Source organism: Phasianus colchicus, chromosome Z, assembly GCF_987193195.1.
Source record: "Phasianus colchicus chromosome Z, bPhaCol1.hap1.1, whole genome shotgun sequence".
NCBI lineage: Eukaryota > Metazoa > Chordata > Aves > Galliformes > Phasianidae > Phasianus > Phasianus colchicus.
In genome coordinates this window covers 62,391,127-62,406,473 of record NC_143476.1, presented here as the reverse complement: position 1 = coordinate 62,406,473, position 15,347 = coordinate 62,391,127, and the positions used below count along the sequence as shown (strand labels likewise).

The following is a 15,347-nucleotide window of genomic DNA, read 5'->3' as shown; positions in this document are numbered from 1 at the left end:
TTAATTACCATAGCTTTAAATCATTCTTTGTTGATGAATCAAACACGATTGCACTGCCAGCTCAGAGATGCTAAATCTGCTGCACTGTCTTAAACATAATTCTGCATTTATCCTCCAAGTATATATTTTTTAAGAATTATGAAATTTTAAGAACTATCCTGTGAAAAGAAATACATCTGAAAATGCATTAATGAAAGATTTCAAAATATGTTCCAAGGAGGGAAGTGGTGATATAAAAAGTCAGCGGGGAAAAGCAACATTTGCATCTCTATTTGTTTATTTTTTTTCTTGAAGCTCATTTTACTTGGATGAAGTATCTATGCTTAAATTGCTTTTTCCTCATTCACAGCCAACAAAAGGAAGATTCTCCAAGGCTGAAATTTTAACAAGTGTTAAAATTTCGATTGCATGCATTTGTTTGGTTGGAAATGTATGCATATTTGCAAAGCAATTAAGTAACAGTTAGCAAAATACTCTAACACCTGCTTTTCCCTGCATTATACTTGGTGGATCACATGCTGCAATTCTTGTTTCCTAAAACACTTTTTAAAAACACATTTTCATCACAAAATAAAACTGAGCAAAAATAATTTGAGTACCTAAGCTATCACATATGCTTTTTTAAAAATATATTTTTTATTTTATTTTATTGTTTTGTTTTGATATTGACTATATAAATTTTGTTTATGAAAAGCAGCCAGATCATATTTCAGGTTTTTCTTTTTTTCTTTTTTTCTTTGGGGAGTTGGGGGGGTAGAGTTGGGGGAGAGGTGAGAGGAGAAAACAGTGACAAAACTTGCTTTATACTAAGCAAGCTTCTCTGCACAACCAGTTCCAGTGCCTCACCATACTCATAGTAGATTTTTTCCCTTATATCTAATCTAAATATCTCCTTTGAATTGAAATGTAAATCATCCTTTTGCATCATTAATTTTCCAGGATAAGAGAAAGACTGGTATAGTCCTGTCTTGGGCCATGGAGTATTATAAGCCTCAATATTCTTACCATATTCTTATAAAGATTATTTCAGTAAGGTATATGAATTGTTAAAAATCATATCTATGCTAGAAAACTTTTGGTCAAGTTTGAAGAAATTAAGTCATTTCAATGTTTCAATTATAAAAAAAAGATATTTGACACTGACACTGATACCCTTAGCTCGTAAGCCATCAAAAAGAAAAATGAAGCTTAAAAATGTTTAATTATTATGCATAGTTAATACATAAATCATATAGTTTCCAAATGGAAAACAGTCACACAAAATATACACCAAGTACTCTGGCAAAACGTTGTCATCTGTGTAGACCAACATGGCATACTCATTATTCATTTTGTAGAAGAGGTAAATATAGTGACAGAGAGGAGACTTAAGGAGGGGTAGTCCTAGACACTAATGGCATACATACATACACATTTAATTTATGTGGAATTAAAAAAAAATTAGATTTCTTACTATAACAGCTGGTCTCCTTCACCCATCCACTCCTGTCTTAGGGAATTTGTCCCTAGGGTGTTGTCAGGAAAGATAGTCTCTTCTGCTATTTGTAGAACTTTTGTCTGCTTCTATTTCCACCTCTTGACCACTTGGACTATGCATATATATGTCACAACTGGGAGATGAGCAAAAGCTGGAGGTACATCTACAGATTCTTGTATAAGCAAGTCTACAGTTCTTTAGGATTACATTTCTTGAATATTTTTACTAAAGGCAGAATTGTAACTCAAAAATATCAAACCCCATACTTTTCTGTACAGAGATTAATGAACTTGTCAGTGCTAAACTGTCTGTCATCTGTTCTGGTGGAAATAAAAACAAAATAAACAAAATACACACAGAATAAATAACTAAGAATATTTAAAAAATAGGGAAAAAAAAGAAAAGCATGTTCATGAATTCTCATGCTCTTTCAGTGGCAAACTAAGACCCAGATAAATGTACTTCACTGCTTCAGAAAACTATAGGAAAATCTTGAAGTTATATTGTAGAAATTATATTATAATATATATATGTTATATGCAGATATTATATAATATATATTTTTTACATATAGATAGAAAAATATAGGAAAACCTCAAGTGCAAAAATAGTTTAAATATGTAATTACCCCTATTCATTATTGTACATATTTATTCTACCTGCTTATCATCAACAATTTATGAAAATATTAAGATATGAAAATAGATTTAAATAATATAAAATTAATTTTAAAATGTCACAATAAATGATTATATTTTAGCATTTTTTTCACTGTGCAATAATAATAATAATAATAATAATAATAATAATAATAAGAAGAAGAAGAAGAAGAAGAAGAAGAAGAAAAAAGAAGTTGTGGTCTGTTTTTACTACCTTGGTTGTCATTTTAGGTATTTAAGAAGCATATTTGAAAATGCAATGTCATAGTCCTTTACTTATACATACAGAATATATTTTAAAATGGGTACTATTTCAAGGGTAAATTCTAAAAATACCTTTTATCCTCAAGATTCATAAAAGATACTAGGGCAGCATGAATATAAATATTAAGCAACTACATTCATTCACTTTGATTTTCCATACACATGTACCTATGAGTTCAAAACTTCACTTTTATTATTATTATTATTATTATTATTATTATTATTATTATTATTATTATTATTATTATTTTATTCCCCCAAAGCTGCCCTATGCAATAAGGAAAATGAATTCTATCTAATATTTTCAAAATTATGCTGTGCTGTTTCTTTTGGCTCCTAATTTTACTCAAGGCACAATTCTTGAATGCCTCAGTTTATTACAGAGACAGACTTCAGTCAATGACAGACAACTTTTCATTCTAACACACTTATGATACTGATACATGAGCTTCAAAAAAATTCCATTTTGCACCTGAAATTAGTTACTGTGTTACACCTATAAAGTGTAATAGAAAAAAAGAAGATATTTATATAAACGCCAGTATGTGACTCAACTGAAACAAAGCTAAAGATTAAGGTATAAATGGCTAAAGTGATCAAGACTGTCAAGTTCTCCTGGATCCTGTTAAACAGTGAAATAACTGGTGGATTATTATTTATCCCTGAATGTGAGTTTGGGGGATTTAATTAAAGATGTTATACTATATTTTTCAAAGCTTATTTGAGGCAGTAAATCAAAAACTGCATACGATATGCTGCTGTTAATGGAAAAATGGATAACCAGGCACTTCAGAGATGTCCATCTTCTAAACTTTTTCATTTTACTGCTTTGAGATTTTTTTTTTTTTTAATAGAAGTCAGAAAAACAGGTGATTTTAGAATTTCAGACTTTTCCCCAAAAAATGTATCTTTTCCTGAAAAATGCATCTTTTCTACCTATCATGAGTACATATTTGCTAACTAATCACTATTGTTACTGTAAAAAATAGAGTACTTAAATGTGTCTTAAAAATAAAAAAGAATAAATCCTGTTAATAAACAGACAAAATGATTGAAAATAGAATCACAAAAAAAGCTTTTAGGAAGAAAAATGGAAATTTCTGTAAAACTTGAAGTGCTCAGTGTAGTGAATTCCTTCAAAATATTTGTAAAATATAAATCCAGTACAGCTAGAGAACACCATTTCAAAATGATGTCAGACCTCACTTTTCATATGTATCATAATTAGTAAAAATGAGGTGGACGACAACTGAACGTTAATGGCAAACTCTGCCTTTCTTGGCTTATCTGAACTTAGCAAGAAAGCAGAGAAACCACTCAGTGGAAAACATGATGATCTGATCTGAGTCTGGAAGATGTCAGTTTAACAATTGCTATATCAGGCAGGATATTAGACAACCAAGAGAAATTAAATCAGTTTTCATATTGAGAAGAGTATGGAGATTTTTTTTTTTTTTTTTTTTTTTCCCATTGTGAGAGGTCCATAACTGTAAATAAAGGTAAAATATCCCAACATCCTTATGTCTAGGGAAATAGTATCATACCAGTAATTGAAAATAAATTAACTAATTAACAAAAAGAAACAAACAAAAAAAGCCACTATATTAAAGTTCCTGTAAGACTGCTATGAAGGAGACTAGTTGGGCCAAGAAAATTTCTTGTGGAAAAAAATAGGTCAATTTGTCCTACCAGTTTTAAGGGGCTAAGTGAATAAAGACCTGCAAAATCTCTTCAGTTGAATCAGGCTTTACATATTTTACCATCTCCTGGACAATAGTCAAAACTGCTTTTCCCCCAGAGCAGGACTTTTAGTTCTGGGGTCATTGACCTTGTGGTAAAAAAAATGCTGGATTTTTGGATGAGACATTCATACACGATCAGTATAGGCTGTCTAGAGAAGTTTTGGATAACTTACCAAATGAAGTCCTCAAAATTGTAGAGGACAGGGATTTGAACTACTTAGTCTAGTAAAAGATGTCCAGTGGGATTAGACTATGTAGTCTATTAAGTTCCCTTCTAGCCCAAAATTTTCTATAGTCCTATGCCTCTATGACAATTTTTTTTACCATTGAGAAGGAACAGAATAAAATACAAGAGATCTATTCCACATTCTGCACACATTTTAAATCTTTATTTTTGGCTGCAAATAAATTGCTTTCTACTTTGATTTCCTAGTCTCCTTAAAAAACTTTGCATTTTTAAAAGCACAGAAGTGCTTTCATAAGTGCTTTCATTTCTAGGTTTCATAAGTTTTTAACCTACATAGAAATCATTCTTGTCCTATACTGTCTCTCTCTCTCTCTCTCTCTCTCTCTCTCTCTCTCAAAAAAAAAAAAAAAAAAAAAAACCCTAAAGAAAACAAAGAAAAAAATGTAATAGAATGCCTACAATTTCTTGTTCATGCTAGAATAATAATAATAATAATAATAATAATAATAATATATAAGCTAATTTAAAAAAAAAAAAAATACAAAGAAACAACACAAGGCCTCTGTCCCTCAAAACAACACAAACTTTCAATTAGGGATAAATTGAATTCTTACCATTTAAATTCTTACATGACTTACATGATTTACATGAGGACCATAATTTTTGTTATACTGAAGATGAAGATTAGATGTACTCTATATAAATACATTTTGTCTGTCTGTGTGTATTGAAATAAAAGCTGCACTTTAATTATCACAGCAGCTGGAATCTCATTACAACTTCAATTTTTACTATTTGACTGCCATTCCAATTCACAATTGATGTAATAGAAATCAACATCAACAAGAAAAATAGAACATTCTGTTTTGTCTAAAATACATAAAAACCTACTCAAAATGCCTGCTTAACATCATAAATACTTGCTGAAGTAGGAAGACTAAGGGAAATTTGAAGCTAATGCCTATGTTACTTCACATAAATGACAAATACCCCCAAGGAGTCCCTATGTAACCAATCTGACACCTGTAGTGTCTGCAAGCTAGTGAGAGAACAGGAGTGGGTAATGAGAATATTTCAGTATAAATCCAACTTCATCAGAGTCTGAGAAGGCAAAACTCCTCTACCTTGTTCCCAGCTCTTCATGATGAAGCCATGTATGTAGCAATTTAAATGTAATATTAATTATACTTTTCTTTGATAGTTTGAACAACAAAAAATGAATGATAAATTAAAATCTGAAAACAGTGCTGGTGTTCCATAGTGAGATCATTTAAGAATATCTTTTTTTTTTTTTTTTGTCAGTCTGTTTTTAAGGTTTTTTTTGCTGTTACCAATTTGTTTTGTTTTGTTTGATTTAGAATGTTAAAATTTGTTTTATGTTAACATTAGTTCAACTCACAGGAAGTTATAGTTTTCTAATATGTGGTGTGTTTCCTTCTGCCTATGGAAGAATTTTGAGTATAGTGTAGGTCTAAGGAGCAGAGGGACAAAAAATTTGTCAACTACTGTCCACAAGAAATAACGCTGATAAATGCTAAATGAAGCAACATAGCACTGACTGCATTTCCCCCTGACACCAGGATTTGGTTGCTTGGATAAGTGTCAACTTAGTGTAGGTGTCTAGCCTTGAGAAGAGGACTGAAAGAATCACTGCCAGGAAATTGCTTCAGGCCCCTGATTCCATGGTCTTCCGCCTGGGAATTCTTTTCAAGCAGACAACTGTATTTGCTGTCAGCTAGAGGGAGATCATCTACAACAGGTGTGCCCATGACTGGCCTTCTCCTTAATGACCTAGAGCCTGATGAACTTGTCACACTGGATATGGTCAGAAGGCTCCTGGTGACCCAAACCACTGCCACGGACCTGCATAACTGGCTTTGGACAGATGCGTGGGGGTTCTGCTCTTGCTACCTCACTGCTGTGTGTGACTCCTGGCTCATCCTTCTTTGCAGAGCCATGCCTGCTATTGCTGTCCTTTGAAAGACAAAAAAAAAAAAAAAAAAAAAAAAAAAGCCAGCAAAACTTCATGCCTCTCCTAAAGAAGTAAGATAAATAGAAGCAATCAGACTTTCTGAAATAAAATATGGTTTAGTTTAGACGAAGTACATAAAATTGATCTTTAATTTGTCTTTATACTGTCTCTAGTTTCTGTGTACCTTTAGAATAGATTAGTAACCAATTTAATTTTAGCAAGTTGGCTAGGCTCTTTTGTAGCCTGAAAATAACATATTAAGAGGCACCAAACCTTGTGATTTTCAAGGCCTGAATGGCTTCTACCACTGAGATTCGTTCTGTCATTTGGAAAGTTTTACAGGTCTGTTGGGAAAACAGATTCTGATATCTATAGGCTGGAGAAGTGGGTCCAAGAAAAGCTAATGAGGTTCTATAAGGCCAAGTGCAAGGTGCTGCACTGGGGCCAGGGCAACCACAGGTGCTTATACAAACTGGGGGGAATCTCTTTGAGAGCAGTCCTGCAGAGAAGGACTTGGGGGTCCTGGTAGATGAGAACCTGGACATGAGCCAACAGTGTGTGCTTGCAGCCCAGAGGGCCAAATGTTTTCTGGGCTTAAAAAAACAGGGTGGACAGTAGGGAGTGGGAGATGATCATCCACCTCTACTCAACTCCTGTGAGGCCCCACCTGGAGTACTGCGTCCAGGGCTAGGGTCCCCAGTACAGAAAGAACATGGAGCTCTTGGAGTGGGCTCAGAGGAGGGCCACAAATATGATCAGAGGTCTGGAGAACCTCTCCTATGAAGAAAAGTTGAGGGAACTGGGCTTGTTTAGCTTGGAGAAGAGAAGGCTTCACAGAGACTTCATTGTGGCCTTCCAGTACGAAAAGGGAGCGTATAAACAGGAGAGGATTATGTGGTGGATAGTGATAGGACAAGGGCAAATAATCTTAAAGTGAGACAGGGGAGGCTTAGGTTAGATATTAGGAAAACGTTTTTCTCTCAGTGTGGTGACACACTGGAACATGTTGCCGAAGGAGGTTGTGGATGCTCCATCCCTAGAGGCACTCGAGGCCAGGCTGGATGTGGCTCAGGGCAGCATGGTCTAGTGATTGGTGGCCCTGCACACAGCAGGGGGGTTAAAACTGGATGACCATTGTAGCCCATTTCAACCCAGACCATTCTATGATTCTGTGATTCTATGATCTAATGTGTACTGTTTAACAAGGTTGATATTATGAGACACGTCTCCAAAATGTGTTTTAGGCCTTCCACAAATTCTGCGTGCTCTGAATTAGGTAGAATGAGCAATTAAAATAAATAAATAAATAAATAAATGATCTTATATGAACAATAATAATATAAATAAATAAATAAATAAATATCTGGTAGCTCCTGAAGAGAGCAAGCCCCTGAATTTGTCCATTCACTTACTCAGGAATCTCTTGATTTAACCTTGCAATGAAGGTAAAAAACAACAAAGACTCAGGACATTTTCAGCTACATTTTATACATCTTTCATGAATAGATATTCTGAACACTGCTAAAATGCTCAATGAACTGAAACATGGTTACCCAAAGACTAGGTAACATAATTAAGAACAAGAAACTTTAATTCAGAATGAAACAAGAAAAGGGACAGAGCAGTTAAAGCATTCCATTATGTATGCACCTAGCAGGTTAATGCATATGGAGGTTATGCATAGGCTTCTGACTTACAACTCTTCTAGGAACTGTGAAATGTGTAACAGGAATTGAGGATACACTGAGAGTAATAATGAAAACCAACTGAATGAACAGTAACAACAATAAATACAACAAACAAAAAAGAAAAAAAAAACCAACAAAACAACAACAACAAACACACACACACAAACAACCATACAGACAAAACCCTGTATGTTACCAAGGAAACATACTGTGTGTAGCCACTCTTCCACAACTGCTTTTTAATTATCTAACAACATATCAAACAGCAATGCAGCAATGGAAAACAGAAAGTCTGAATAAAATTGTGGACTATATATACAATCTTATTTTTTCTTTTACAACTGACATCTTACAGCTGATAAAAACAAGGCGTTCTTGATGGAAAGAGGCATATAACAGAGACAAGTATCAGATCAGATAAAAATCCAAATTGATTATGCATCTAATATTATTAGACAGATGCCTGTGATCTTCTCATGAATCTTTATCATAGAAGAGTAAGATATTCTCTTTGTTCTGAAAATTTTTTTGTTGTTATTCTGGTAAATTTAAAAAGTATTGTTTTGGTACAAATCTACACTTTTTTTTTTTTTTTTTTTTTTTTTTAATGAGGAAAAGAATCATAATTAAATTTTGGTAAACTTGCAGAATAACTGTTTTTCTTCTTCCCACTTTATTCCCCTATTACCAGCAGTCTCCAGTGGTTGCATTCAATCAGTAAGATGTATTTATGAGGGAACATTTTTACAACATGAAAAGATTTTGTTATTTCTTTCAATAATAACATCAAAGTAAGGTAATTTACATCACTCAATACCAGTATAGCTGTAGGTTGTATCAGTAGCATTAAGATGGCAACTAGCTCCTCAAATTAATTATTTAAATGTCCACTATTCTCATTTCAGGTAGAACTTTCAGGAGAACTTAGCCCTTAGCAACTTAATGCCATTTCACTGAACATACGGATGTCTCCATGGGAGTAAAGTTAAGGCAGACTTAAGCAGTTTTGCAAAGCCCACCTAGAGCTTATTAGAAAATATTTTGCTGAAGCATACAGCAAAACCAAAGCACTGTGTAATAGAGAAATGGTTCACAGACTTTTCAACCCTAGGGAACTTTTCTAATCATCTTGTCTGAATTCCTACACACCACCAAAGAATTCAATTCATAACTTCCCAAATCAGTCCCTTGTCTTCCAATTAAACTGTAGAAATTTCTTTTTTTTTTACATCCCATATAGCTGAAAGGCTATAGTGTCTGAGGCACTCTGCCCAATTTCTTATTAAGCTATCTCAAAGTATGATTTCTCTATATAGCCATTGATAAGAAAACAAGTTTAATGGAAGTATTTGTCAGATAAGCATCTTAAAACAACAAATAAATGCAGAATTCTTTTCTGAACATTTCTGTATAAGGTTTCCAAATAAGTTCCGTCTATCAATGGTAATCCTCCAAATTCAGTTATTAAAAAAAAAAAAAAAAAAGGTTAGTATTTTGCTGTTATATAACATACCTTTCATAATAACTAAACAAAATAGTCCTGCAAAGTTATATTAAATTTGTGTTAGAAATGTGTTGTGAAACTTGTGTTAGAATTTTTTTTTTCTGTTTTATGATTTTTCTCTAAAATAAATGAGGCAAGAGCTTATATTAAGTTTTATCAACAATAAAGCTGCAAAAAAAAAAAAAAAAAAAAAAAACACGCAGCTGCTTTTTGTTTGACTTATGAGAAGAAACACTTCTGATGCTAACAACTGTCCTCACTTCTGTATAAAAATAAATATCAATTTATTTATTTATTTATTTATTTATTTATTTATTTATTTATTTATTTTCCCCAGTCCTAGCATGCACTTAAATATTAAGCATACTTTAATAGTGAGTGGAATTTGCACACACAGTTATCAGAAAAGGAAACAAAAAATAGACATTGAAAAATATCTCAAAGTCATTCTAAAAATGCCAAGATTTTCACAAGGGCAACTGCAAAAACTTCTGGGATAGCTGAATTATTGCATGAAAAACACACTACATGAAATAAATGAATTTCAAAGTCAGGGAATTAATATTTAGGGATAGCATAGGTTTGGGATTGACAGTATATTCCTGCTTTGAAGTAATCTCTGAAGGAGAGAAATTATCCTTTCTTAATTGGAGAAAAGATATATTATTTTATTATTTTATTTATATTCAGAAGATTTTCTATTTTTCTGTAAGCATATCAGGCATGAAAGGTGATTGTATGCTTTAAGGATGTTCAGTTTATTTCCAACTCTATTAGTTGAATTTAAGAAAGTTAAGATTTATTATTTGTCAGTAGTATTTACTGGTCTTACTTAGTGAACATAATTTAAATTTCAGTATGAAGGCAACATTATTAACTATCCAGTGAACTTTTCTGATTTTTGTTTTGCTTTTGTCATGAGATATTTGTTCTTTGTTAGTAGTAATTAACAGATCTGCAGAATAATCAAATGGGATGGCAGAATAGTAAAGCCATTTTACAATCAGTAGATGAAGCAGAGACTTTGATGACGAATCATAGAATAATGGAATGGCGTGGATTGGAAGGAAACTTAAAGACCATCTATTTCCAGCCCCTGTCACAAAATGCCACTTTAGTTTTTGGTGATCAGCTTTTGATGCCAAGTATTTTTTTTTTTTTCAGCATGATTATGCCTGTATTTCTCTTTATATTACCAGAGCAGATCTCTCACTAAATATATTAAGTGAGATGGCTTTTATTTTTACAAATTGTACTGCAATTGACTTTATTTAAACTTGGAAGATTACTTTTAAGTGAATAACTAATCATTCCAGAGTGTGTTAAACGTATCTAAAACTGGAAGAAAACATCTGAGACTGCCTTACTTGCATTTTTCATGTTGATGTTTTTCAACTGAAAACTTCTAAGCTTCCAGAAAATTTCAGAAGTTTTAGAAAGCTTCTGCACATTTAAATTCAATCTGATGATAAGACAAACAAACAAACATAATCAACCAAACGTAAAGGCCCTTGACCAGTACTTATTTCCTCCATATTTACTCCTGTGTAAGGTCAAGACACAGACATATATTTTCATAGATACAGCTCTAAGAATCTAGAAATTGAACTTTTTTTTCTTTTAAAATGCCTGCAGGAAACTTAGGTTAAGTTATGTCTGCAAAGAAAATTTATATATATTTGATTTCATATAAAACTATATTAAGTTTTATTTGACGCTCCCTTGTTGCACTCCTATTTGGAGTGCAACACTGTGGTCCACTCTTTTACAAAGTTGGCAGTACTATTACTGTCCTTGAGTTGCACTGGAAGGTGAGATTCTCTATTAACAAACCAGAAAAGAAAAACTTGTTTTATATGTGAGGATTTTGGCACTGTATATGATTTCTTTTTACAATAAATTGAATATAGGAAATTACTAGAGTTAAGTATATGTCTTAAGAATTTATTGGTACAAATACGATGTTTGATTTTAATTTGCTGACTGACAATCATGATAAGCACATGATTTTTATCATGATATCTTCAGAACTGCACAATATTTCTATTCTTTTGCTGGGTATTTCAGATTATTATTAAGTTGAATGAACAAACATTTCTAACTTAAAACAAGAATAATAATTAAAAAAAAAAAACAACACAATTTTATAAGATGGGTTTATTTATTACTAAGATTTAGGATTAGAATAAGTCAGTTGGAAGGAACCTTCAAAGATCATCAAGTCTGACTACCTGATCCCTTCAGGGCTAGGCAAAAGATAAAGCAAATTCATCAAGGCATTGTGCAAACATCTATTAAATCCTGTTAAGGTCTTTGAAAGCATGATTGAGAGCAACAAAGATGGAAAAAGTTTTGGAAGAAGTGTTATGAAGAGACGCTGAGGATGGTTTTGTTTTGTTTGAAGTAATGTCATGGTTTTGGTTTTTGCTTATTTGACTTTCAGTATTCAACATCAAAACATCGTGTACTGGAAGTGTTAATATTCTAACTCTACGTACCTATCCCTATACATTGCGGAAGTCACGGGATCTGACCCTTCCGGGGGGGGCGGTCTCTTACTGCCTGGCAGTGGGTGCTGGAGGGTGCTTTCCTAGCCGTTCCAAGCTTTTTCAGGTTTGACTCGGTCTCGGGAACTCTCTCTCATATCTTATTTCATTCATTAGTCTCAATTTCAATTAGATTGTATTATATTGTATTATTTTGTATTCCGATATCATAGTTAGTAAAATAAGTTTACCTCCATAGATTGTTGCCGCTGTTTCTTTCCTTTTCCCCCTTCCTTCCCATTTTGTGGGCCCAGGTGGGGGGTGGGGAGGGCAGGGGCATACTGCCCCCTGTCACGGGCATAAACTGATCTAGTTAATTCCGTGACAGATTTTGGTGGAGAATGCGGGCATAGCTGCCTTTTGTTTTTGGTTTTTGCTTTTTGGCTCTTAGAACGAATCTCGCTCTCTGCTCTTAGAGAGCTTCGTTAGGGAGCATTATCAGTAGTTCAGGTTTTGTGCTGGGAAACTTGACCTTGAAAGACCAGGCGTACTGCCAGTATTCTGGGATATTTGTAAACTTTGAGCACTGCTTAGTCTGGGTAGTGCCTTTTTTTCCTTCCCCCCCCCTCTTGTTAGTTTCAATTCATTAACCCTTTTTGAGCAGAAACCAGCGATGAACCCACTCTTTTTCGTGGGAGCGCTGAGTAAGGGATTAAAAGCTATGGTGTTTCTCGCGACCTACTGGCGAATCATCAATGTCATCATTACTTGTTGTGGACTTGTGTACATATATAACTACATATGGGCACTGACGGAGACGCCTGTATGGTACCTATCTTGGTACCTATATGCAATGTTTAATACGAATTTTGACACTTGCATCCCGGATGGAATGGCTAATTTCACAAGCAACTACATCCCAGATGGAATAGCTAATTTTACAAACCACACGATGTTCAAACCAGTTTCCAGGTTTTCCTTTTGGTTTATCAGACGCTTTTCCAATGCTGAGTTAACTCTCATGCTTGTGGTCGTAATATTACTCTCCCTGAATGTATTCCAATACAGGAATAGTAAGCAGAAGGAGTCTCCTCCAGAACCAGAGAATGCTGACTGGCAGGGAATATGGAGAGGTTTAGGAAAAATCTTAGAAGCATGGGGACCCGCAATGTCATGGGATTTCACTCTTGAGCACCTGTGGGATCCCCAGAAACTTAGCCAGTATTTGGAACAGGGGCAGTGCGGCTCAGGTAAATCTAAGGAGGTACAACTTATTTGGGGTTTGGCTTGTGCTTACCGTGCCATATATAATACTGTTTTGGAGAGAGAGAGTTTCCGAGCTGAGGTTCAAGCCAAAGGGAAAGTCAAATCTGATCAATTACAGGAGACACCAGTAACAATATCAGTTGCCCCTGTGGAGGGCAAGAAATGGAAACGAGTGTCCTCGCGTCTAGAACGGAAAAAAGAAGAAGAGGAGGAGGAGGAGATGGAGGAAGATCCAGGTGAGGGGCCCTCCTCGAAACCACCAACATCAAGAAAGGCAAAAGGAAAAACTAAGAGACATGCAGAAGAGAGTGATGAAGAGGAAGTTTCTATTACTACTCGTCGGCCTCTGAAGATGACTGAAATCCAAGGCTCAAGAAAGGAATTTATACGGCGCCCAAATGAAGCTATCGTTTCCTGGTTAGTTCGCTGTTGGGACGATGGGGCCAGTAGCTTGTCTCTAGATGGTAACGAAGCTCGCCAATTAGGAGCCATTGCCAGAGATCCAGCTATTGACAGAGGAATTAGTCGATGTCTGGATGGGGCTGCCTCCCTCTGGGAACGAGTATTAACAGCCGTGAAGGAAAGGTACCCCTTCAAAAGTGGCTTGAAGCCTGTGACGAAAAGATGGGATACAGTTGAACAGGGTATCCAGTATTTGAGGGAAATAGCCGTGGTGGAAATGTTGTATGATCCTAACTGTGTTTTTAACGACCCACAAGGCCATGACCCTGAGAGAGTGAGAACAACGCGTGAAATGTGGCAGCAACTCACATCAACAGCACCAGCCAGATACGCCTCTGCACTATTGGCAGCATCGGACAGATACCAGGACCAACAGAGAAGCCCCTTAGTTTATGAATTGATTCTTATGCTCCAAAGCTATGAACAACAGCTACCCCCAACTCGCGCCGCCATCGCCGCCATCTCACAAATGACGGAGCAACTGAATGAAATGCGAGAGCAAGTGTCTTCACTGATGAATCGTGACAAACCTGTAGAATTATCAGAAACGCTTGATGAAGATCAGAATAGTCAAAAGAGTCTAATGAAGGAGGTGAAGGAGATGGTAGAACAAATGTGGATCCAACTAACTAAAGACGATGAACCCTCCTTCTCAGGTGCAAAATCAAAAATCTCAGCTGTTAGAGGCAAACACTCTCCAGCTCCAGGAAGGAATCCTACATCGCGACTTGCCTTGTGGCGTTACTTACGTGACCATGGAGAAGACATGAGGAAGTGGCACGACCAAGCTACTCATGTACTACGAGCACGGGTGAGAGAATTACAAAGCAGATCAACTGCCGGTGCAGTTGCTCCGGTTACCACAGGTAATGAATAGAGGGGCCCTGCCCTCAGTCAGGGGGGGGAAAGGGATAATAGAGTTTATTGGACTGTGTGGATCCGATGGCCTGGCACATCAGAACCACTGAAATATAAGGCATTGGTGGATACCGGTGCACAGTGCACTCTGATGCCCTCGACTTATGAAGGGACAGAATCAATCCATATTTCTGGAGTGACTGGGGGCTCTCAAGAATTGACTGTGTTGGAGGCCGAGATAAGCCTCACTGGTAGGAACTGGCAAAAGCACCCTATTGTGACTGGTCCAGGGGCTCCATGTATACTTGGTATTGATTACCTCAGAAGGGGGCATTTCAAGGATCCTAAGGGGTATCGATGGGCCTTTGGAATAGCTGCTATAGACACAAACAACATTAAGCAGCTGTCTGTTTTGCCTGGCCTGTCAGAAGATCCGTCTGTTGTGGGGTTGCTACAAGTAAAAGAGCAACAGGTACCAATTGCTACAAAAACGGTGCACAGACGGCAGTACCGCACCAACAGGGATTCCTTGCTCCCCATTCATAAGTTGATTCGTCAACTAGAGAGTCAGGGAGTGATCAGCAAAACTCATTCGCCTTTTAACAGCCCCATATGGCCAGTGCGTAAAGCCAGCGGAGAATGGAGGCTGACGGTGGACTATCGTGGCCTGAATGAGGTCACACCCCCACTGAGTGCTGCTGTGCCGGACATGTTAGAACTCCAGTATGAACTGGAATCAAAAGCAGCCAAATGGTATGCCACCATTGACATTGCTAATGCCT

At 35.7% G+C, this 15,347-nt stretch overlaps 1 protein-coding gene across 1 annotated transcript; it reads left to right on the top strand.

The window, feature by feature from the left end:
- Positions 1–12,608: 12,608 nt before the first annotated feature.
- Positions 12,609–14,597, top strand: LOC149913038 (uncharacterized). Its single transcript, XM_090131531.1, has one exon. The coding sequence runs from the start codon at positions 12,653–12,655 to the stop codon at positions 14,582–14,584; it is 1,932 nt and encodes a 643-aa protein (XP_089987657.1). The 5' UTR covers positions 12,609–12,652; the 3' UTR covers positions 14,585–14,597.
- The last annotated feature ends 750 nt before the right edge of the window (positions 14,598–15,347 follow it).